Source organism: Heteronotia binoei, chromosome 4 (genome assembly GCF_032191835.1).
Source record: "Heteronotia binoei isolate CCM8104 ecotype False Entrance Well chromosome 4, APGP_CSIRO_Hbin_v1, whole genome shotgun sequence".
Classification (NCBI taxonomy): Eukaryota; Metazoa; Chordata; class Lepidosauria; order Squamata; family Gekkonidae; genus Heteronotia; species Heteronotia binoei.
The window spans coordinates 33,739,069-33,765,150 of NC_083226.1; the positions used below are offsets into that span (position 1 = coordinate 33,739,069).

General features: G+C 44.3%; 1 protein-coding gene across 2 annotated transcripts in view; it reads right to left on the reverse strand.

Moving 5' to 3' along the window:
* Nucleotides 1-26,082, reverse strand: part of PSD3 (pleckstrin and Sec7 domain containing 3) — a 204,722-nt gene that overhangs the window by 101,296 nt on the left and 77,344 nt on the right. For both annotated transcript variants that reach the window (XM_060237095.1, XM_060237096.1), the window contains 5 exons: nt 24,386-24,598; nt 24,177-24,257; nt 21,690-21,802; nt 16,071-16,129; nt 9,607-9,696 (listed from right to left, as the gene is read on the reverse strand). In XM_060237095.1, coding sequence (XP_060093078.1) covers nt 9,607-9,696; nt 16,071-16,129; nt 21,690-21,802; nt 24,177-24,257; nt 24,386-24,598 — 556 coding nt within the window. The remainder of the gene's footprint in view (nt 1-9,606; nt 9,697-16,070; nt 16,130-21,689; nt 21,803-24,176; nt 24,258-24,385; nt 24,599-26,082) is intronic.

Genomic DNA, 26,082 nt, shown 5'->3' on the forward strand with positions numbered 1-26,082 from the left:
ATCGCAGTGCTGCTATTTGGATATACCATTTGTAGTATTACAAAGAACAGTGGGAAAAGATGTACTAAGTTATGTATAAATGGAAAGGCACTGAGGAAGAGGCAAACTTTGGGCCTCAGCAACAAGTCTAAAAGAATCAACTATCACAATTGTTTTTTAGAAGCCAACCTGACAGTCCAGGGTTTGCTACTTCTTTCCACAATTTCTGCCCAAACCTTCCCATACAATACAGGGAGTACAGCACTAAGCCTCCCTCGCATGGCTGCAGTGGACTACAGAAACAACTACAAATGCTTTCATCCTAAGTATGAGTAGACAGAAAGGATCTGTTCCCTTGCTTCATGAAATCTTTTTGGAGGGCACCGAGACAGCCCTACACAAATCCTTCCAGACTCCTGGCTTGAAATCTTTCAAGGCAACTTTATACTTAATCAATCAACTGTAATAACAGAAGGGTACTCAGCCATCGGCAGTCTTAACTCCTTGATTTTTAATGTTCCTCAGGCACTACAATGTCCACTACCCATTATTAAAATGACGTTTGAGCCCAATGGCATCTTTAAGACCAACAAAACTTAATTCTTGGTAAAAGCTTTCTTGTGCATACAACACTTCTTCAGATACATTGAAACTTTCTTAACTATTGCATATAAGCAGAGGGGGGGGAGGTTAGTTGCCAGGAAGAGATAATTAGAGTCAAGATGCATAAATATGAGTGATTATAGCTAATATAAACATAAGACCTGTGAAAAGCTGCAAATATGTACATAGATAATAAAAGAATTAGCAAACAGTGAGAACTAAATTGTCCAGAGTGTTGTTATAGGATAATGAAACCCCCAGGGCTTAATGGAGATGTCAGGTTCCTATCTCACTACACTTGCTAAGTCACTCAGTTCTCAAATACTCAGAATTAAACTTTTTGGGGTGTTAAAGGTGGCACTGGACTCAAACTTACTTCGCACATATGTTTGTTAACTCTTTTATTATCTGTTAACTCTTTTATTAATTTGCTGTTAGCTGCCCTGAGCCTGTTTGCAGGGAGGGCGGGATACAAATAGAAATGAATAAATAAATCTGTATTCTAATTTGCTGCTATTCACAGGTCTTACCAACTGCTTTAATAGGGTTACCAGCTCTGTGTTGGAAAACACCTGGAAACTTTGGGGATGGAGCTGGGAGAGGGTGAGGGGAGGGGAGGGGAGGAGCCTCAGCATAATGCAATGCCATAGAGTCCACCCTTCAAAGCAGCCATTTTCACCTGGGAAGCTGATCTCTGCCAGCAGGAGATCAGTTGTAAAAGCGGGAGATCTCCAGGCCCCACTTGGAGGCTGGCTTTGCTATACTTATCGCTCAGTTACTTATGCATCTTGACTCTAATTAGCCCTTCTTGGCAACAACCCCCACCCACCATCTCTCTACCTGTAAGTAATGGTTGAGGAAGTCTTGTTTCATGTATCTGAAGAAGTGTGCTTGCACATAAAAGCTTATATCTGGAATTAAACTATGTTGGTCTTAAAGGTGCCACTGGACTCAAACTTTGTTCTGTTGCTTCAGTCCAACATGGCTACCCAACTGAACGGACTCATTATTGACTTTATGCAAGATATTAAGCTACATTCTTCAGATGCAGCCTGGTATAATGGAGGGAAAAATGAGCCTAGGGAAAGAACTGTGACTCAGAGACAAAATCCATTCCACACTTCCTGTTTTATTATTAATTACAGGTGGGCGTATCTGGCCCTATAGGAGATAAGATAGTGCAAAAACAATTATCCGCTGCTACCACAGTGGCAGACTGCCATCTGCTGGGCCCATCCGATACTGAATGACTCCAAAAAAGGAAAGCAATGCTTTGTGGAAAGGGAGACTTGAGGAGGAGACCAGAGGACATCTTGAGAGGGGCTCCTCCCAGCTCTCTTTCAGAAAGCATGGGTGCACACACCTGCGTCTCCTAAGCAGCATGAAGAACACGACTTAGGAAAGGCAACACACATGCACATCTATTTTCCAATGACAACAAATTATTGCCAAACACACTTCAAGTGGTTTGACCTTCGCATGTCAGCCTCTGGAAAAACAGGTGTGTTTTGGTTCTGAAGTTTATGCATGCAATTCATATCCCAGAAAAAAAAGAAGAAAAGGACTGGGTGGTGGTGGTGGTTCTAATACAGAGAGATCATATAAATGCGGTACCAGCTTAGAGGACATGTTCCACCCACCTCCCAAATGATCTTTGCTGAATGGTTCCTTCCACTGCTGGGAAAGTAACACTGCTGGGAAAGGAAATTCTGAGGTTGTGTGTGAATAACCCATTTACTTAGCACATCTTTCCAGTTTGGTGTAGTAGTTAAGAGTGGTAGACTAATTTGGAGAAACAAGTTTTATTCCCCACTCCTCCACATCAGTGACCTTGGATCAGTCACAGTGTCCCCTCTAAGGTGAGTTAGTGTGAGCTAACTCACAGGTTTTTAGCCTCTGGCTCACATATTTTTGTCTTAACTCAGGAAGGATGGCCCCAGAGCAAACTAATTTATGCAGTAGCCAAGTCATTTGCTCACAACTTTAATGCCAGTAGCTCACAAAGCAGAATTTTTGCTCACAAGACTCTGCAGCTTAGAGGGAGAACTGGTCACAATTCTCCCAGAGCTGTTCTCTCAACTCTCAGCCCCACCTACCTCACAGGTTGTCTGCTGTGGGGAGAGGAAGGGAAGGAGACTGTAAGCCACCTTGAGTGAAGGGCAGGATATAAATCCAACTCTTTTTCTTCTTTCTCCTCCTCCACGGAACTCAGGACACATCCTCCATTTTGTACTTACATCTTCCATTATATACTGACTCCATTATATACTCCATTTTATATTTACAGCAACCACCCTGTGAGGTAGATTAGGCTGACAGAGAGTGACTGGTCCAAGGTCACCCTATAAGCTTCCATGGCAGAGTGAGGATCCAAACCTGGGGCTCCTAGAGCCTAGTCTGACACTCTATTCTGGTCTATATTGCAGACTCCCCCTCCTCCACACCAGTGCCATCCCAGTTTCCTAGAGATGCCGTGGTGGTTTGGGGTGGGGGTGGGGAGATGGCTTCCTCCACATGGGATAAGGATCCTCACGTGCCCAGCGTACAAAATGACCACCCGCTGCTGCTCCCATGCTATCAAGATGATAAAGGAGAAAATCTCCCTCCCTTTGGGAAGGGGCACAGTTGAGATCCCTCCCGGTTAATAACACCAACACAGGCTGCTATTTTTTCATGTAGGAGGTTCAAGATGACTCCAATGAAAGCAGGAAGAAGCAGAGACAGAGAACAGAAGAAGAAAACTCCTATCCCCACCCCATGTCTCAGCAGTCAAGGTACGTTAAAAATTAGTAATAATAAAGGACACGAGGCCCAAAATCTGAGGGAACACATGCTGCACCAGAAGATGCTAGCCTAGAGAGGCATTTAATCTTTGCCCCAGCGAGGGAATATTAGCCATTTCATTGAGGAGCAGCTGGCCTGTCTGAGACCTGCTTGTTAAAAAAAGAAAAGGCACAATCTGCTTGCAGAATGATAAACATCTCAGAGAGGGGAATGGAGAGGAAGCTTCCTTTATTACACTAAGTGGGGGCTGCTTAAACACACTGCGGAGAGATCGATCCGGTCAATAAGAGCCTGTAATTAGAGAGTCTGAGGCCATTCCACTGCACCTCTCCAAGACGGCCTGAGAAACGAGCCAGATTTGTCAATGTCAACTGAAGCCAGTTCTACCACAAGCAACCAGAGCCAATGTCTTTTTTTTTTTTAAACGTACTCCTGAAGAGGTTTCTACACCCTTGTCTAGGCCTGGAGCCAAGCAAGAAGCAGCTCCAAGCTAGGAAGCAAGGGGAGGGGGGGTAGAGAGCCTACATGAGCAACCTTTGTCAAGAGATTGAATCTTCTGCCTCACTGTTTTTGGCTACAGATTATTCTGGACCTGCAGACACCTCTCAGCATATTTCCCTTCCTCCTTCCTCACCAAGGCAACTGGACTAAAAAACAAAACACTGCTTTAAACTTTTACAAAAACTGGAGAAAGGAAAAATTAAGAAAGACCACATTTGTATTTGCCTTTAGTGTGGACAGCTGTCATTTTCCATATTTGAAGATAAGGGCATGGATTCTCAGAACTTTTTTTCTCACTGCGCTTACTTAATCAGATGCAGAGGTGGCCATCTGCTACACAGTGCATCCTTCTTATGCTAGGCACTTTCTCGCTCCTTGGAAGGCATCAGTCTTGCACAGCCAGAGAGGAAAGTGTGCTCTGCAATGGGTGACCAACCCCACAACCGGTGAGGAAGAGAGTGCAAATGGGAATTAATCAATTGCTATGTGGCAGTGTGTGTAGTATTGCCAGGAGATCCTAAGACTATCTGGCAGCCAGAAGTTCCAGCTCTTTTAGCATTATGACCACTCAGGCTTCCCAACCCTCCCGCTCTAGCGGGGGACGCCAGGATTTCCACCCTCTTCCCCCGCCCCTCCAAAAAACGGAAGCGGGGGAGGGAGGGAAATGGCAGGCGCCCCATCCCCGAGTGGGCGGCGCCGCCACCACGCCGCTGCCGCCCGCCGCCCCCCCCCCCGCTTCCTACCTACTACCTACCGCTGACATTCACGTCTTGAGGCTTTCAAACATGTGACATTTATTCTATGTGGCTCCTATATTAAGCCAGTGTGCCCACCACTGCGCCAGGCAAAGGGAGAGCCGCCGGGCTCTAGGGCCTGCCATGCGACGGCTTCCTCCCTTCCCACCCCCTGGCTGGGCGGAGCGGCGGCTGCGCGGCAGCCCCAGTCTGGAAGAGCTGGCTTGCCGGCGCCGAGCCCTGGTTGCTTCTCCGGCCGCGGAGGCCTTGGCCGGAACCTGCCCTGCAGTGCAACCGGGCTGGGAGGCTCCAGGTCTGTCGCCTTCCCGGCCTTTCTGGGCTCCTCGGGGCTGCTGCTCTGATCCCTCTAACGCCGCCTCTGCTGGTCCCCGTCGCTCTCCTTCCTGCCTTCTGGCTCTGCGGCCCCACCGCTTGCAAGTTGCATCTCTCTCCCGAAACCATTCGCCTCCCCCGGCTGCTTTTGCTCGCCCCGCCGCTTCGCCCCCTCCTCTCTCATCCTTCTTCCAGCCCGTCGGCAGGCAGGAAACAAAGCAGACAAATGTGGGGCTGGTGGAATCTTCCAAGACTGCTGATCTTATTCCTGCATCTGTTGTAGGGTTGCCAATCTCCAGGTGGGGGCACGGGATCCCCCTGTTTGGAGTCCACCCCGCTTCAGGGTCATCAGAAAGCGGAGGGGGGGGGGGAAATGACTGCTGGGTGCTCCATTATTCCCTAGGGAGAGCGATTCCCATAGTGAATTGAACTGTGGGTATCTGGGGCTGTGGGTGGGGGCTGTTTGTTTGAGGTAGAGTCACCAAATTTGCAGCGTAGCAACCAGTGCCTCTCTTCAAAACACCCTCCAAGTTTCAAAAAGATTGGACCAGGGGGTCCAGTTCTAAGAGCCCTCCAAAAAGGTGTCCCTTTCCTTCATTATTTCCAATGGAGGGAAGGCTTTTAAAAGGTGTGCGGTCCCTTTAAATGTCCTCCTGTGATGGCCAGAACTCCCTTTGGAGTTCAATCATGCTTGTCACAGACTTGATCTTGGCTCCACCCCTAATGTCTCCTGGCTCCACCCCCAAAGTCTCCTGGCTCCACCCCCAAAGTCCCCAGATATTTCTTGAATTGGACTTGGCAACCCTATGACCACTAGGTGGTAAGCTAGATTTGTTTTTAAAGCAAGGGACATTTCAGAGGTTGCTTGCTGTTGCCTGCCTCTGCATCATGACCCTGGTATTCCTTGGAGGTCACCCATCAAAATACTAGCCAAGGCCGACCCTGCTTAGCTTCCGATACGTGACGAGATCAGGCTAGCCAGGGCAGAAAATAGAAAGAAGCTACAAGACCTAGACAAAGTGTTGGGACTGTTTTTATTTTGGGGGGAAATGGCTTGGTGGAGGTCTATACAGTTACACAGGATGTGCAGAAAGAGAAATCAAGAACTTGGAAACTCCAATGATGTTTTCCTCTCCCTGGCATACTACACATCAGGGACCACAGTGAAGCCAATGGCAATATGTACAGAAGGAAGTATTATTCCACCTAATACCAAACTTACACTGCCACAAGATGAGGTCATGGCCACTGAGGTTTAAATGGTTCTTTAAACAAAGACTATAAATATTCACAGAGGATAGGTCTATCAATGGTTATGAGCCCTTATGGTTAAAGTAGAGCATCCATGTACAGAGGCAGTATACCTCTGATTAGCTGCTAGGGACAAGTATCAGAGGAAGGCAGTCACCTTTGTGCCTTCCTTATTAGCATCTTGCTGGCAGCATTCAGAAAAGCAATGCTGGAGGAAATCCAGATTTTTCTCTGGCTCAACCGTGTAATTCTTATGACTGTAAATCATTTTTATGATGTTCTAATGCCTTTCCAAAGGCTCTCAGCTGAAGCAATACCAGGAATCCATCAAGGTGAGCAACAGCTTCCCGTGGAAATCAATGGCAAAACCTCTACTGACTGCAGCAGAGTTGAACTGCGTAAGACCAAGTCCTTACCTGCAGTCAAAAAAGCAGACACTTTTGAAGCAGAAAGTAATGAGTTGGACCCAGAAATCCATGGATGCAACAGTCCTTTAAGAACCCTCCCCTCCCCCCAAAAAAAGTTTATTCTTGGGGCTGTGGAATATCCATGGACTGAAAAAACAGGAGGAAGGGGTGAAATTGCCGAGTCTGCCTCTCCTATTAGTGCAACTCCAGTGACAGAAGCAGGAACAGGGGGCCCCCCCACCTCATGAGTCCCTTGAAACCATGTGACTATTAGTCCATGCAGGTCCCAGGTCCCTGGGAATAACACTTCCCTGGATTATTAACTTTCAGTTAGTCTTGTGTGATTTATGCATGTCCACAGAACCTGCTCATCTACACATCCAACTACAAAGAAACTTCGCCAGAGCAAAAGTAACAATGCTAGCATTTGTCATACCAGGATTTGAGTGATCATCTGTGAGCTGAACCCTGGGTTTGCAATCTAGACATCATTCCAATAACACCATGGCTTTGCACAGTGCCTGAACCGAGTCAGGGAATGTTAGGAATGTTCTAACTCCCAAGGGCACATTGAGATCAAGCCAAAACCAAGGTTTAGGAGGCATTGAAAAATGACAAACAGGAAATAAGTTTTTAAGTTCTGAAAGAAAAGTGGTGACAGAAAGAAAAAAATTACCAACAAACTCTGAGGTAAGTAGCAGTCAAGAGAGAGAGTGTCCTGTCTCAATGATAGAGAAAACAGGACTGAAGGAAGGCACACTCTCCCTGCCTCCATCATGTGCCCGTTTGGGTGGGAAATCTCTGGCTCATGTAGGAAGGGAGGGGGAACACTCCAAACTTTCTAAAGAAAGCTAGAAAGCTTTGAAACTGATCTCTGCAGTAAGCCTGGCAAGCAAGGTCCCATGTGGGACTGCAAAGAACCCACAAAGGTGAATTACTAGTTACTTCCGTGTCCCATTTATCTTTCAACAAGCTCCAAGCTGCAAAAGTGGAACTCCTCAGCATTCTCCCAGCTTGCTACTGGTCGAAACCTACTAAAGAGCTTCACAGACAGAATTTTACTGGACGTTCAAACCATTTTCAGAACCCATTTTAGAGAACACAGCAAAGGGCCTTCTATCTTGATTCTACTTGTGGCTTGCATTTCATTAAGGACAAATATTTGACTAGGCAAAAATTAAAAAAAAAATAATCTTCCTTTTGCTGAGCTTTGGATTGATGTGCATTGCGACGCCACATTTTTGTATTTTGTCTGCTGCCAAACAACTGTGCTAAAAACTAGCTCTTCCCGTGCACAGGCAACCAGACAAAAGAAATGAGGCACGTTCCTATCACTGCTGACAACAGGAAAACGCTCCGCAATGCCAACCCTAGACTTCAGCATTCTATTCTGATTCAGCCGCTAGCACAAATTAAGTGAACAGGCATACACAGTGCGAGCAAGACGAGAAAAGTTGAAATGTACCATACAGCATGTCCTGATATCAAATTATATCTTCCATTCAAACATAAAAAGCCCAGAGGCATCTTCCTTCGCAAGCTCTCTAGAAAACCCATTACCGTAAATGCTCAGCTCCACAGCCAGCAATATGTGTCGGATAAAAAGCCTAGCTGGCTTTTTGCCTTTGCATACTGCAGGAGGCACTGACTTCAATTCAGTGCAATCCTCATGCAGAAGGCATGCCCACTAAGACAAGGAGCCATGCACACAAATGACTGCATTCAGCTTCTGGTGCCATTTGCCTGGTTCTGTCATTGCAGCAGGAAACAGAAGCGTAGAGGGCATGTGTTTAGGGTTCAAGGATGGGACTGTGTTTCTTGGGAAGTGGTAATGGTTTTTTGAAATTCCCCAGCCTAAGGCAGTATGGGTAGTATCAAGGAACACCTGTCTATCCTTGCTTCCTCCCATTCAGTGTGCTGCTGTCGCTGCCCAAGTACTGGCAAGGTACATCCATGCTTCATGGGACCTCCTAGTTCGCACAAGGAGAGAGTGGCCCACACAAACAATGCAGTGGCCAAGGCACACTTCAGCTCATCTCACAGCACACTGGTATGCCTGGCACATGGTGTAAGAGTCCCTCAACTAGTGGTCAGTCAAACTAGGATCCAGGAGGTCCAGCTTTGAATCCTCACAGTACCTCAGAAACTTGCTGGGTGACCTTGGCCCGGTCACGTGCTCTCAGAAGAAGAAGAGATTGGATTTATACTCTGCCCTTCACTACAATCTCCTTTCTCTTTGCCTCCCCACAACAGACACCCTGTGAGGTAGGTGGGGCTGAGAAGGCTCTGAAAGAACTGTTCTTGAAAGAACAGTTCTGAGAGAACTATGGCTTGCCCATGGTTACCCAACAGAATTTGTGTGGAGGAGTGGAGAATCAAACCTGGTTCTCCCAGATAAGAGTCCAAACATTTAACCCCTACACCAAACTGGCTCTCTACTTCACAGGTTTGTGGCAGTGAGGATAAAATGGAGGCAAGGAGAACAATTTAAGACACTTTGGGTCCCCACTGAGAAAAAAGGTGGGTATAAGTAGAGTAAATATAAATAAACATGTCCCATGGTTCTAAAATATAAAACATTGTCACCATTCACAGCACGTACAGGCTTGCATCCGGCTGAAAACCTTTGACTGAAAGATTTCCATCAGTGAGGTACAGCTTTCTCTGCCTCTCTGCTCCTGTACAAAATGCCCCACAAAGTGCTTCACTGAGAGAATAAGGGTCCCCCCCCCCAAGAAAATCATGAACAGGAGTGTTAGACAACTAGTAGGAGGAGGGGGAGAATCAGTGAAAATCCCCAGCCCTCGGACATGCAGAAATGATCAGAAAAATCCATCCTGTCATCAAGAAACGACTATTCATCATCAGAAGCAGCAAATAAGAAGTGGGGGGGGGGGGCAGGGAGGAGAAATGACATGACCCATGATTGGGTTTAGAGCATTGTTCTCATTGTGGTCTGGCAGCAAGTGAGTTAACACTGCATTCCAACAGGAGAAAATAATTTAGTGCCTTACCTTCAAGAGCTCCCTTGGGAAATCTTGGCCTTCGTTCATTCCCTGAAGGTTGGCAATGAATTCTTGGCAGGACATCTTTTTGCCAATGTTCTGAAAGATAACAGGACACAGAAATATTAATGCAAATCAACAGAGAAGAGCAAGATGCTAGGGTTTTTTGTTTTTAATACTAAAAACTCTAATGCATTCCCCCCCCACACACCACCTGAGGTTAAAAAGCAAACTACTGAGCAGCAATCACAAGATTAGAGACATTCTTTGTAAGTGTGCCTGTTTGATGCATCTATAAAACAGAAACTGGCAGGAACAAGCCTCCCTACAGGGGAAGAGAAGAACAAACTGTGGGACCATAACTCCTACAAAGATAATGGGTGACGATGAATCTTAGCAATAGCGCAGGCTTTTCAGCGCTGGCTCTCAAAGCACTTTAGGGAAGTAGGTTGCATTCCAAGAACGTCAAGGGCTTGCCTAACAAACAAAAGCTGGAATCGTTTTTGGCAGAGCAGCAACCTGAAACTGTTCAAATGAATAGAAAGCCACAGGTTTTTTTTAAAAGGAAGAACTTGTCTTTGCTAAAAGAAAACTGCCAAAATGGAGGGGGGTAGCTTTTAAACTTAATTTTATGGAGCTTCTTATCTTTGAACTAGTGTAATAGTACACTTCACTGCGACAAAGAGATCAGATCATGGGATAACTTTCTTCCTCTCTCAGAACAAATTTTTCAGTCCTGCCTTAAAAGGTGCTCATCAACTAATGTTCATAACAGGTGAACCAGGGTTCCCACTTAACAAGGATTTCAAATTAGATTTCAAACTTTGATATATGGACCCTCTTCATTCATATATTCAGGTGTAAAGGAACCACTTTGCTCAGAGTGATCCCTTACCTAGCGCTTTTATTGCAACAGGAACTCCTTTGCATAATAGGCCACACACCCCTGATGTAACCAATCCTCCAAGAGCTTACAGGGCTCTTAGTACAGGGCCTACTGTAAGCTCCAGGAGGATTGGCTACATCCGGGGTGTGTGGCCTAATATGCAAAGGAGTTCCTGCTACAAAAAAAGTCCTGCCCTTACCACCAAAGACAGTGCAAGAGAAAGAAGATTGTTTTCATGGAACCAGGCTCATCTCCATGGACCTTTCCCATCTATTCAACACCCCAGTCAGTAGGACCTGCAATGCCCAGGTAGGCAAGATCTATGCAGGCCTTGTCCATGTGCTTGCAGCCTTCATATGCTCTGTCCAGTGATGCAGGATGGGAGCAGCTCCCACATGGGAGGAGCTCCCCCAATATTTTGTCTCAGGTGGAGAAAGGGCCATATTTAATGTTGCTTCTAGCAAACCATGGTTCAAGTAGGAATGGGAAACTCATTTCCAAGAAGACCAGAGCTGGACAGGGACCATGCAAGCCAGTGTCCCATCTCCAAGCTCTCAATCCAGTTAAAGGGAACCGCTGCTCTGACCCTTTGTGGTCATCAGAACAATTTACCTGTATCAGCATGTGAGGGAAGGGTTCGGTTGACCAGTGCTTTACAAAGGTAAAAGGAACCAGCAAGTACCAGTTCTGGCAAATCCGTAAGATTTCGGAGCCTTAAAGTAGCTGGCAACACAAACCAGAGCTGGAAACCACTGCTAATTTTTCCCAATGCTGCTGGGGAAGGCACCCTACTTGATTCTGGAAAAATCGACATGACATCCCATGCAGTTGACATGCATATTATATGCATCACTTTGGTCTTTTGTTGAAGCACTAAAAGGTAAGTGGTATGCAAACATTCTACAGAAAAAATGGTTTATTTAGTAAAGTCTTGCTACATGCGTACAGACAGAAGCACTGAATTATAGTTAGGAAACAGACAATGATGGTTAAATTGCATTCCAAGCTATGGCTACATTCCCACTTACCACCTAGAAAAATAATACAGTAGAAAAGGGGGACACAAAATGAAAAAAATATATATACATTAATTAAAACAAGTGTTCCAAGGGGGAGAAGGAGAGAGATACAAGAAACAATCTGTTATAGTTGTTATGACTGGTGTTATACATTTTTCACACTTAATAAGACAGGGTGGCAACAAATAAGTAAAAGAAAAGCAATCTTCAAAAGCCATCTCAAAGTGTTACAGCCAAAGTCTCGATTACGTGTCGCATCAGTACTATGGTTAAGGTCTAACTAGGCAAGACGGCAAGAACTCCAACCATCTGAGTTACTGCTGCCACCAACTATTCATTAATTTCAGTCTTCAGTTTCAAAAGTAGCTCATTTGCTGCAGCTACACAAACGATCAAAAGTTACTCTCCTTGATAAAAGCAACCCTTCTGTCTGTGCTGTTCCAATGCTGCCTGGCATACTTTTGTTGACATGGCTACTGCTATTTCTCAACACCATTTCCCTTCTTTTTTGCTGCCACCACTCTCCTCAACAGAAACACACTGAAAATGCAAAGGTGCTCAGAGGTTCTTCCACAACATGTCATCTCTGGGCTCAGATTACGAGCTTTTGCAACTCACTCCCAATACGAAGATGAGGATTATCGCTCTGGGTTTTTCACTGAGTGAGGGTATGCCAGGGAATCTATATTTCCCAGGATGCACCTTGACAACACATCCCAGATGCTGCTAAAACAGCATCCAAGGCACCACAAAAGGTGAGGGGGGAAAGGATATGAAGAGCAAAGGACAGATGCAGATTCTCTGCCTACTGCAGCAGGGCAGACAGCAGACAAGGTAAATGGGATTAGGGCTCATGGGAAGGACTCAAAATCTGTGAGTTTAGGACTCTCATGGAAGAAAAAAATGTTTTTCCAGAGCTTCCACTGCTGCTTGTAACCTGCCAGGCCCCTTCTAGTTCACACACAGAAAGGTTCCCTACTTCTGTTTTTCATGAATATGAATGCACCATTGGGCAACCATTTGAATCCAGCTCTCTCTCTCTCTCTCTCGGCTTGGCTTCGCGAACGAAGATTTAAGAAGGGTGCAAATCCAGCTCTAACATGAGTGAAAACCCACATCATATGCCTTCACTATCCTCCCTTCCCCGGCAGTTCAAATCTCCAGGCTGAAACCACTGGGATTCTTCCAGACCCATCAGCTACGACATGGGGTTGGCCAGGGAATCTTGGTGCACCTTCACTTTCACCCATGGGGACTTTGCCAGTGCAAAGGGATCAATCAATATTGTATAGGGAATCCACACTCTGATGGACATCTTGAGCTGGATGCGTCCAACCACAACAATCCTCCAAGGTCTAGAGCAGCAAGCCCTCACAGCATGCCCTTTGGGAATCAACAGGCTAGATGAAGAGTTACCCAAGATTTCCCCTCCCCAAAAAAAGAATGCTGCCTCTATGAGCATTTGAACCTGGTCCCTCATGTCCATACCAACCACACTGTCTTGCAACAGATTAAAATATACCACCTTGCATGACCTTCGCACTTCAAATGCAAGATCCACAGAGAACTAGCATGCAACCTGTTCCGATGGCCAGAGCAAACTAAGGAAAAAGCTATGCATACCCTGCCACCTAGTGTCCATCAATTAGCCTAACAATTCTGCAAAGCAGCAATTGATAATGTTAATGCTAGACAGTCAGGATGCATATAGATAATTATTTTTCTGCTGTCCGTCCCCCAGTCACTGTGGTACAAGTTCTCATCTAGTGTTGTCAAATCAGTAACTGTACAAACCTAAGTGGAAAGGGGAGTCTCTTAGTGAGGCAAAAAAGGTTGCTCTATTTCTCTCAACTGCATGCAAGCCAGCACTGTGAAATTTACTAGCTCAAAACACATTCTGCTTCCGGTTCAGTCAGTTTCAATTCCACCCCCATGACAAGAGGGACATTTCTGAAAGGGAAAAGGTAGCCTTCTGTTTCTTTCCCTGTTTTAAATGGTTAGATGTACAATATGTGGATAAAGTCATTATTCCTTTATATTATTTTAAAGGGAAAAAATGGGTGCTGCTATTTAAAAACTATTCTATGCACAGAGAGAGGGAAGTGTCTTAGTAATGACAGACACTACCCATAACCAGCAACAGCCACCACAAAACTCTGTTGCATCATCTCTGGTCACACTTCTGGAAGCACACTGCAGATAATCCAAACCACAGATGGAAGGACAACAGAAGGAATGTAACAGAAAGGAGCTTAGCAAGTCAGGGACAAAAGGAGTTTAGCAAATCAGGGACAAAAGATAACCATTTTGGACCTCAGACAAGGATGACTTTGCAACAGAGTCACTGCTAAGTCTTTGAGAAGCCATCCTCTGTGCACAGTCTCCCTCGGTGCACACAGCTGGCAGGCATCCAGGTCCAAACAGCACTGCACCGTGAGTCTACTTGAGACTATTACTACTGAGGCTGCTTGGAGGGGCAGTTTCTCCTCAGCTCACCACGGCCCTTGTAAGAACAGCAGCAACACTGGTGGAAAGATCAGAGAGCCAGGAAGAAGCTTTAAGATCCCATGCTTGTGAGTCTTCTTTATAAGAGTTGCATTCTGTTGGAAGCCAAGTGGCTTGAATTGTTGTAATATATTCTAAAGAGACATTATTTGGCCGAGCCATGTCAGGCTGGACCATGTGTGTACCTATTTAAGATTAGGTAGCAGAGATATACATTTTATAAAGAACACAGACAAGCACAAATATATATTTTCTAAAAACTTAAAACATGCTTAAAATGCTAGCAGTCATTGGTCTTAAAGGTGCTTTCTTTGTATTTCTCCCATGGGATCTAGGGAACTGGGCAAAGGAAGCTCTCGCTCTTTCCTTCCTTCCCCAGGGGACCAGGAGAGGGAGGAGTCTTAGCCAATAGAAGGAAGGGACTGATCAAAGTCACCAAGTAATACACCATCTTTCAGTTTGCAAAAATATATTATAAGGATTGTGTACAGCACATAATAAACAATACAATAATGATAGAGGCTGGCGACGCTAGGGCCTTTTAAAGTAACAGAAACCCCAAGGGGCCAAAAAAAACCCATCCCCAAATGAATAGATATAAGTCCAAACCTGGAAATATTCCAACTGAAATTCACAAGGTGGGTGGCTCCTGAAGAGTGTAGCTTCAATACAGCCGCTTTCAAAAAAAGACAGCTCTCTGGATTTTGATGACGTTTCAATTCTTTCTTCACTTTAATAGTTCAATTCATTCTACATTCTCTAATCACAGCATTAAGCTTCTCATTTCAGTATGAACAATGGCCTCTTTTGGCCCCTTGGGGTTTCTGTTACTTTAAAAAGCCCTAACACCACCGGCCTCTATCATTATTGTATTGTTTATTATGTGTTGTACACAATCCTTATAATATATTTTAGCAAACTGAAAGACAGTGTATTACTTGGTAGCCTTGATTGGTATACTAATTACACCAAGTGCCCTTCAAGCAGCAGAATAAAAGGAAGAGAGGCTTGGCTCAGTAGCTCTGCTGTGCGACTGAGAGAGCTGAGCAAAGCGAGCTATTCCTCCTGCCTTCCTCCCCAAGAGAGGAGCCTCAGCCAATGGAGAAAATACAGGTTTTGCTCTGTAGCTCCCGAACAACTGAGCAAGGCTTGCAAAACAAGTTGTGATGCAGAAGGCAGCAAGAGAGAGGGAGAAGGAAGCAGATGACAGCCAGTTGCTCGGGGCCTGGTAGGAGCCCTCCAGGGGCCTGATTCAGCCCCTGAACTGCTGTTCTAAACCATCTGGAAAATCAGTTGACTGGAAGACAGTACATCTTGAATACTGCTTCAACCTGGAGCCCTTCAAGCCAGATCCCAAACTCCCTGGAACTTCCAGTTGGAAGAGAGAAGGTCAAAGTACAGAACACCCTGTTTTATTTTACAGTTGGAAGACAGAAGATAAGACATATCAGGCAAACACAATTGTGTCAAAACCATCCTGAGCAAAGAAGCCAGGGTGCTCAGTCCCAATGCCCTTCCTACTGCATTCCCTGGGCAGCTTACAGTTACAGGAAATCCTTCTAATCTTCTGTGCTCTACACTTCCATTTATTATTCATACCCCACTTTCCCCATCCCCGAACAGAGACTCAACGTGGCTTATAACACTGGTCTCTCAATTTTACCCTCAGAACACCACCTGCAATGTGAGTTAAGCTGAGAGTGTGTGACTGGCCCAAGGTCACTCAGCAAGTGTCTGTAGCAAAGTGGGGATTCCAATCTGGATCTCCCAGATCCTAGTCCAACATTCTAATCTCTACAGTTCTCAGTTGCTACACTTGATACCAAGTTTGCCTAGTTCATATGTGTCTTGCCTAGCTTTCGTCCTTGAGCTCTGGACCTTTGGTTATCCCAGAAACTCCACTTGCTCTCCACCTCTGCTTCGATCACCTGGAAGTCTTCATGGCTGCAATCCTGTAAGAATGCTGGTGGCAACAGCCGAACGGCAGCACACATATCATTGAAAGTGCCTCATGAAATTTCTAACCAAACAAGAGAATAATCCCCACTTTGTAGAACACTCACGTGGCCATGGAGGTCCGTGTTGAGCAGCATCATTGCACACGTGAGGCAGTGGACTCCATCTGTGAGGAAGAGGGGGGAAAAACACCTCAAGTATGACATACAGAAAGCGACACGGGAGGGGGGGAACCACAACAAATCACACTTCCCACTACTCACATCTGCTCATGAAAAGCATGATTCAAGTTGAGTTGGGACCCCCCGCAGCCTAATTAGCACACTCTCCTTTCAAAAGCAATTTGCATCTGAAGAAACGCATGACATTAACTGAGAGAGAAGACTCATGAAATTAAGACATATGGGGAGGAGCTGATTTTGCCTGTTGAGAAAATACATCTTTAAATTATGTTCTGAAGAACTGCTTCTCAAGGGCCAAGGGCTCACATCACCTAAGCTACAAAAGCAGGCTTTACTTCTCACAGTCTGATCCACAACCCATTTAAACCAACAGATTTAAGCCATTTCAGACTCACTAGTCTGAAAAGTGAGAACTACTTGAATTCTGTGGTCTCACCTAAACCAGTACCTCCTTCACAGAACTCCAGTGGTGTGGTGTCCCATCTCTTTTTCCTTTCAAATCCTTGTTCAAAGCTGGCCTTGTCCCTGAAGCCACTTTGTTAGTCTCTGAATTATAACTTCCCCCAACTGAAACTACATTTAAGTATGTACTTAACTGCACCAGTTTGCATAACTGCATAACATTTGGAAGGTGCTGAGGGCCGAAACCTGTATTTTGCTTACCATAAACACTAAAGGGTTGGTATGATTAATATTATTGTGGCAGCGGCTGTGGAGAACTGATCAGCCCACCAGTGGAAGATCTGCCTCTAAAGCCGCATTCTCTGTGGCTCCACCTGCAGAAATGAGGTAGGTAGTGACTTGAGACACTGCATTTTCAATGGTGGCACCAGTCTTTCAGGTGCTGAGTAAAAACGTGTTTTTACTAAAGGGTTTTTAAAAGCCGCTTTATTGTCTTCTTCTAGCCTAAGGACTGTTTTTCCCCCTAAGATGAACAGTGGTCATTTTACATTGTTTTTATGTCCATGGCTTGTTAATTTTAATACCGATAACTTATGTTGGGGGGATTTTTTCCCCTTATGAGCTATCCTGAGCAGATCTCTGGAGATGCATCAAATAAATTCAGCCCTTTAGATGACCACCATATTGGATCACCTTTATCCATGGTCTCCAACAGTGACCAGAAAGAGATTCATAAAATTTATTCACACTTTAAATCATAAATACTTTGGAAAGTTCAGAAGCAGTGCATAACGGTAAAAGCCAACCCCTGTCACCTGTCCACAGCATCTGGTAGTTGGAGATATACTGCCCCTCAACATGGAAATTCCACATTTAGACTAGTAATAATACAAGAGGGGTAGCCACTTTGGTCTGTTGCAGGAAAAGTCCAACAGCACCTTAAACGCAAGCTTTCATGAGACAGAATCCACTTCACAGATGCAGTGTAGAGGGGTCCTCACTAGGCAACCAGCTATATAGGATGGTGGGGGGGAGTAAACAGCAGGGTCAAAGTGGCCATGAAATACAAACATGTAGGATGATGTATGTAGTTATGTAAAATTCAAACAAAATCAAGAATCGTTTCACAATCCCTTGATCCTGCTGATTATCACCCCCCCCCCCTTCAAATGTCTGCCTAGTGAGAACCCACCACATTGCCACTGACAAAATGGACTCTACTCTACGGAATTTTATGCTGGTATAAAAATCCTGTTAATCTTTAAGGTTACACTAGACATGCCTTTATTCATATATATTCAACGATTACTCATTATCATTTTTTCATTCCTCCTGAAGGGGACTGCAATGATTTACCAGCAAATGGTCTGTGATCACTGTTTATCGTAACATCAGTGGAAGAGTGAATCCCTTCTTCAGTCTTGTCATCAAACTTGATATTGATGTTTTGCCTTTGCATATGTCAAAAGTCTTCATTCAGCTGTTTGCTAATTTGCTGTTCACCTGTGCAGAGCATCTCTAACTATATATATATGACCTATTAACTTCCATTTCGATGTATCTGAGGAAGTTCACATGCACACAAAAACTCATCCTTTGAATAAAACTTTGATGGTCCTAAAGATGCCATTGCACTCTCACTTTGTTCCCTTCTTCAATGCCATTCCCCAAACACAAATTTATGTTTACTATTTTATTAATTTCATTTATAGACTGACTTTCTAACAGGGACTCCAGGTGAATTACAGTCCCCTCCTCCCAAAAGCTATTGGGGTGGGGAATGTGTTGCCTGCTCTTTTTAAAATGTATGTCTGCTAGCTAAGCCATAGTGCTCTGGATCATTCGTTCTCAGCTTAGTCATTCATGTGGGGTGGGACTAATATTATTCCCATTTTACAGACTGTGAGAGGCAGGGCTGAGGCAGAGTAGCCGCCTAAAGCCACCTACCCAAGTTATAACAGAGGTGAGATTTAAACCAGGAATTTCCTAGTTCTTTGCTTACTCTCCTTATCCCAAACTACCACTGTGATGTTTGGTGCAGCAGTTAACTGTGCCACTTTGATGTAGTGGTTAAGTGCGCAGACTCTTATCTGGGAGAACTGGGTATGATTCCCCACTCTTCCACTTGCAGCTGCTGGAATGGTCTTGGATCAGCCATAGCTCTCGCAGAGCTGCCCTTGAAAGGGCAGCTTCTGGGAGAGCTCTCTCAGCCCCACCTACCTCACAGGGTGTCTGCTGGGGGGAGGAAGGTAAATGAGATTGTAAGCTGCTCTGAGACTCTGAGATTCAGAGTGAAGGGTGGGTATAAATCCAGAGTCTTCTTAAGCACAATTCTGCCATCTTCTGCCATATAAAACACAGGTACAATTTCAAGAGCCAAAAGATCATATTGGTAGGAAATGCTGAACTCATTCCCCACCTACTGCTCTACGTCCTGCAGTCCTTTTTCCATTCTTCCAGGACTAATCTATCACATTTCTATCCTACTTATTCCTTCAAAGAGCTCACAGCAGTGGTTCAAGTTCTTCCCCCAGCACTTGATCATTACCACAGCTCTGTGAGTTAAATGAGGTGGAGAGAAAATAACTGGCCTCAGGACAACTAGTGTGCTTCACTGCCAAGAGAAGTTCCAAACCCAGGCCCCCCCAGCCTGGTCTGATGTCTCTGGTCTGACATACTAACTGCTATGCCACACAGGCATACACATATAAATATAGAGCAGAGCTTAAAGATGCAGGGCTGCCACTGTCCAGCGTAGTTTGGGCCTTAGACACTTAGTATTTATTGAGATAAATGTCTATATATATAAAGTCACTATGCTGAATTAGAGCTGCAGGAAGAACACCCTTTTAGACATAAAAGGCAAAATGTGAGCAAGCAGAGACATAGCAGTGAAAGAGGGGCAATTTAACAACCAAATCGTTATTGCTATGAGCACCTGCTCCGGCTGCAACGCCACTGAGGATGTTCTCCGCAGCCGAGAACGAAACGTCTGGAAGGAAATCTTTCTCCAGTAGAACACGGCACTTGAGCCCGAAAGATTCTACAAACCCTAATGATGTTATTGCTATTATTAACTAATTAAGACTTCTCCCTTCAGCATGGAATAGCAGATATTAAAAACACACTATTTATACAGGTTTACTTGAAATTATAATAATTACTTATAATTTTGAAAAGCTAGTTTCATTGTTTTGAAACGCAGTTAACTAGTTTGGTTTTGTTTTCATCAGCATAAGTATCCTCCCATTGGATAAGCAGGTAGCCAGGACTGCCTTTTGCCAGCAGTGTGGTCTTTCCTGGACAGAAAGATCTGATCACAATAGGTGCATGTCCTGGTAACACCTTGATCAGACTACTGCAATGCACTTTGATTGGGGCTGCCCTTAAAAGGTGTTCAAAAACTTCAACTAGTACAGAATGCTGCAGCCAGGATAGTGACTAGAATGGGTCATGGGGCCCTACCGCTTCATGGTCCCTTTATACTGGCTCCAGTTTGCTTCCAGGCACAATTTAAGGTCTTGACCATCAAAGCCCTATCCAGTTTGGGACCAACATACTTGAAATGCCATTATTTAACCAACTTATTCAATTTAAATTCTGCTGTTAGATCAAAATAGCATCTGACATTGTTTTATGATATTGTTTTATATGCTTTTATTTATGATGTACTTTGTATTTTTATGTTATGGTTTATTAATACTGGGTTTTTTATGACCTTTGAATGTGAGCCGCCCTGAGCCTGCCTTGGCAGGGAGGGCGAGATATAAGTTGAATAAATAAATAAATATCATACAAACCCACCCAACCACTACAATCAATTTCTGAGGCCCCACTTCACATAACCTCAGCCAGACTTTCTCAGTCACAACACCAGAACTGTGGAACTGCCTCCCAGGAGATATATGGCAGTCCCCTACCTTCACTGTCTTCTGAGAACAGGTGAAGACTTCTTTGTTTCGCTTGGCATTCTCTCAACGACCTGTCCTTCCTACCTTATGGGGGTTTTTTGTGTTTTTTAAAATAAATTTTATTTTGGTTTTTAACCAGTTTTATGATGTGTTTTATCAGGTTCTGCTTTTAATTGTTAGCACCCTTGGTGACTCAGTCTGAGCAAAAAGGCAGATAATAACTTTTGCTGTTCTAATAAAGCTAATGCTTTAAAAATAATCGTTTCCCATATTTTGACTAGTCCACTGGCCAACCCTTCATCAAACACCAATTCAAACAAATTCCTCAACTTTACAATAAAAGAGGATTCCTGCCTCATTAGTCTGCTATGGGCTATGTATCCTTTAGGCCACTTCCAAATAGAGCTGCCAACAGGCCTAGGGAAAAACAGCCTGTCCCTTTAACAGAGGGGTGGAAATGGGCAGCTGAAACTTTCCATGGTGTGGAAGACAATAACATCACCTGGTAAACAACATCCCATTAACCTTTTACACTAAAAGGACAGAACATTTTCCCCAGGCCCGTCAGCAACTCCAGGCCAGTTGGCAATTAAAACAGTGGACTCTAATCTGGTGCACAGGGTTTGATTCTCCACTCCTTCACATGCAGCCAGCTGGGTGACCATGGGTCAGTCACAGTTCTCTCAGAGCTGTTCTCTCAAGAGCAGTTCTCTCAGAGCTCTCTCAGTCCCACCTACCTCACAGGGAGGAGGAGAGGAAGGGAAGGAGACTGTAAGCCAGTCTGAAATTCTGAGTGAAGGGTGGGGTATAAATCCAACTCTTCTTCTTCCTTCCAATCATAAGTCAGCTTCAAATAGAGTGTTTCACAGTGCAGCCCTAAGCAGAGTTTTGCCACACTAAATCAACTGATGGACTTAAGAGTTGTGTTACTCTGCAAGCAGCAACTACAAGCAGGCATCTGATCTGGTCCAGTTTCTAAGTGGGGAGACAATCAGTGGGTTTCAACACATTACTGTCACCTGATCCCCCCATGACAAGTGCCACATCCATACTCATTTAGAGGTGTTCTGATAACAAGCTGTGTGATCAGCAAATTTAGGTCTCACTGGACTGGACCACTGAAGAATGCAGGCGAGAGGGTGCATGTCCTCCTCCCAGCAACCTGTAATTCTTCAAGGACTAAAAGTGAATCATTAATTCCAAGCTTGTGTTAATAGTGGAATAAAATTACCTTGTGTGGAGATGGCATTTGGGTTGCATTGGTAGTATCTATTAGAGAAGTGAACTAGAACTCTCTCTCTTTCCTGAGTTTCTCCAATAAGGGAAAAGGCTTTGAAGAATGTCCTAGAAAGACAGATAAAAGATATTAAACCTTTGAAAATATTTGTGCTGAGGTTGGAAATCTCCCCCCCCCCCACCACCCAGATCTGAGGACCATTTGTAAGAGGAACCACTACCTATGGGATATACCATCTTCCCATATGCACCTCTGGTTAAAGAGATTCTGCAGGTTTTTGTGTGGTTTTCAAAGCCTGCACAACCTATTAGCACCAGAAGCTGCAATGGGACCAAAAGTTTAAGCGTACAAACCACAAGAATGACGCATTTCTCAAACCGTTTTCTATTCCCTCAGTAAATTATACTGTTCCTATCCAGCCCAAAGTTCTGTAGACAATGTTGCAAGACAACTCCCCCTTGCAAAAAAAAAAAATGTTCCCTATTCTTCTCTTCCAATGTTAAGCAATTGGGAGGGATGGGACTAGAAGCAATTGCTACTTTTTCTAAATATGGCCGTGTCATTCCTGTTCTCACGCAGGCTTTACCAGATGCCAAACTCACGTTAAACCTCCCTTCTATCACACAGAGCCCAATCTGAAAATACACATTTCTAAATCCAGTTAATCAGCTCTGTGTGTGCTTTTTTTTTTTTTTTTAAAGATGCTGCTGTCAGGTTCCCTCATTCTTTTAGCTCTCAGCACTCCCCTCTCATCTTCCTTATTTTTCAGAGCAGGGCTTTCACTTCTTTGGGCTTTTCAATCTCCAGATCAGACAACTTACTCAGCCAGCATTTTACAATTCATTAAAAAACAAACCCTCTGGTGAGACACAGGAAAGAAATTTCATTTCCCTCCTCCATCCACAACAAATAAAAAAATCACACCATGAAAAACAAGACATGTAAAATGTAGCCCTATTCATGGCTATCTCAAGACAGGCTATTTCTGTACTTCATTGAAAGAACAAAGGAGGGATGCCTGGGATGAATACTGCCTCCCAAAAAATGTGCTGTAGCTTCAGGTGTGCAAAGAAGTGATGCTATTTGCTTGCATGCAGCTCACAGAGGATATGACAGCCCCCAGCATCGTGGCCTGGGAGATGTGTTTCCTGCCCTTCTGTCTTCTTACAATTTTTGTAACTTACAGCCTGCTGAAAGCTTGTACAATGTTTAAGTCCATCTGGTTGGTTCTAGAGCAACAGGATTGACCTTACTAGCCTGAACTCGTCAGATCTCAGAAGCTAAGCAGGGTCAGCCACAGTTAGTACTTGGATGGGGGACCACCAAGGAAGACTGGGGTTGCTATGCAGAGGACAATGGCAAACCACCTCTGTTCATCTCTTGCCTCATCTCATCGCTGTACCACTAAAATAAGCTCTCTTCCCTATGCTAACTCTCAAACCCTAACTAAAGGTCAAATAAAATCATAAGCTGGATGCAACTAGACAGCATGCAATTAATAAAAGGGACTGATTTGGGATATTGAAAAGTTAGATGGGGGAATCATATCTATGTCTACCACCTAGTCTTTGATCATTCTGCCCTGGGACCCAGATAGCCTACACATGCTGGACATCATCATCAATACATATAGTAAAACTGGATCTCAAGTAAAGCAAATAAACTCTGAAGGGGGATTTGATTCCCCGTCTTTGATCAGATTGCTTCAGCAGGTTCAAGCCTGCTCTTCCCATACAACTCACCTTTCCACAGAATCTACACACACCAGCTAGCAACCACAGGCTCTTAACAAGATGCTTATTTGTACCACTATAATAAGCTCTCTTCCCTGTGCTAACTCCCAAACCCTAACTAAAAGTCAAATAAAAGCCTGGTTAAGCTGAACACTCCTCTCTAGAGCCACAAAATCCCTATCCTGAGGTAAACAAAAATTTCTTCACCCTTCTAAAGCTGAGGCTGACTCACCCCCTCCCGTTCAGTGGAGTTCCATAGGCTGTGGTTGGCCAACAATCACTTGGATTTGCATGAAGTCAAAATTGCAAGGATTGATACAGAGTTCTGGAGGAGAGGTGGGACTTTTAAGAATGATTGCCACCACCTGAACATATGAACACATGAAGCTGCCTTAGACTGAATCAGACCTTTGGTCCATCAAAGTCAGTATTGTCTTCTCAGACTGGCAGCAGCTCTCCAGGGTCTCAAGCTGAGGTTTTTCACACCTATTTGCCTGGACCCTTTTTTGGAGATGCCAGGGATTGAACCTGGGACCTTCTGCTTCCCAAGCAGATGCTCTACCACTGAGCCACCGTCCCTCCCCTCCATTTTTCATTTCCTGGTCTATCCTAATGGGTGGCGTGAGAGAGCTCTAGGATAGGGGTGAATGGGGTTCTCAATGGATGACTTTTCAGGGTCACTTTCTGTACATATGACCCACCCACCCCTTGAGAAAAAAGACACACATTTTGCAAGTTGATTGCATACCTGAGGGAGAGATCCAAAGACATGCCTGTGAAATCAAAGAATTTAAGGTATTCCTCGGCTACAAGTCTGCTGAATTCATTACTACAGAGACAGACAAAGAGAGAAAACAGAAAGGACAAATGAACCCCGTTATTAAAAATGAACCTTCATTGAATCTCATCATTTTGCAGACACACCATTTAAGTAAAAAGCTATGTGCCAGAACCTACTTTTTACCCAAGTGCTTTGCTACGTCAGAACGCTTGAATCTGTCCAGCTGGTAGAGCCGTTTCGCCAGCCTCCGGGCTGCTTCCACATTCCCGTTGGTGCTGCCATTGATGAGATCGTGGCTTAGGTGCTCATGTGCCTCTTTTTCCAAAAGATCATTGTTACCCATGTCCCCCGTGGCTTCTAATGGTGTTGGGCCAACCAGTCTTGCATTGCTATGAAACAGCAGGGGAAATGGGGGTGGGTTGGGGTGGGGGGAGGGGAGGGGGAGAAAAGGATTAACCTTTATATGAGAAGATGACATTTCTAATAGCAAAGAAAATAACTGGTTACAAAGATTGCATCATATGCAATTTTCTCCTGAAGTGTCAGTGAAATAAATGAAAAACTTTCATCATCTCAATGAGGATGCTTAGGAGAGCACCAATATGTCCATATAATCCTCTTTCAGATACAATATTTTTGCAGACCAGCAACCTAAAACAATGAGTCCTCAATAATCATGCCACTCTGGCAAGGAATCCATCCTTGAGAGAGCATATAGCATGATATCATTTGAGTTCAGGACTGCCATCTGGAGAAGCCTGAAGGACCAAAAAAAAAAATTAATGTTGAGTCACTGAGTCATTTCTCAGCTATGCTGAGGTTTGAGTGCAGAGATGATAGGAGAATAAAAGATTCCCTTTTTTGCACACCTCAGGTTCAGAAATCAGTCATAAATCAGGGAAGCACTTCTACTGAGAGCCAGTGTGACACACAGTTATGAGTGGTGGATTAAGCTATGGGAGACTCAGGTTCAAAAATCCTCACTCACCATGAAGCTCACTGGATGAGCAGAGGCCCACCTTGCAGGATGCTCTGAAGATAAAACAGAGGAAGGGGGAGAACCAGATATGCTACTCTAAGCTCCTTAGAAGCAGAGTGAGGTAAAAATGCACAAAATAAAGCAAGTAATTTTGAAAAGCACATGCAACATGCTTAACAGATTTCAAAGTGAGAGATCTAAATGCAATTTTTAAAAAGATCCTTCTTTAATTGAGAAGTTGAAGACCCTCCAATTTGAAACCTAAGTCAGAAAGAATGCTTTCTGGAAAAATTGTCAAGATAGAAATGACTCTACATTCTAGCCAGCCATTGCAAATTCTGCTAACGAGATACCTAGTAAAAAAAAGGGTATATATTCAATTGCATCCTTTATGTTTTTGGTGATGGCCCACTGAGAATCCACTTTCTCTATGCAAAATCACCTTAAGCAAAAGGAGAAATGGCTGGTTCCTATACAAACATCCTCTTCTTCCCACCCAAAACAAGAAAAGCAACTAAGAAAGATACCACACCATACTTGGGAAGTCTGAAGCCAAAAATCTGGCTGGTTATTTTAAAATCAGTGTGTGAATCCAGACCTTACTCTACCTTCTTTCCATCACCTATTACTTGACACCTTTTAAAAAAAAGAACTTGGGGACTCCAAGGACTGAACTTTGGATTTCTGCATGCAAGCCACACATTTCCTACTGAGTCCCACTCCATCTAAGATTTTTCTACCCTGCTTGGTCATATCAAGACACATTTCTATGGCTGCCCTTCCCTGTGGCAGTCCAGTGTGGCCCAAGCATCTCAAACCAACACCAAATATATGGTTATATTTTGAATAGCTTGTCTTGGGCAAATTGTTTCCTTTCCTACATTTGCTTTCATC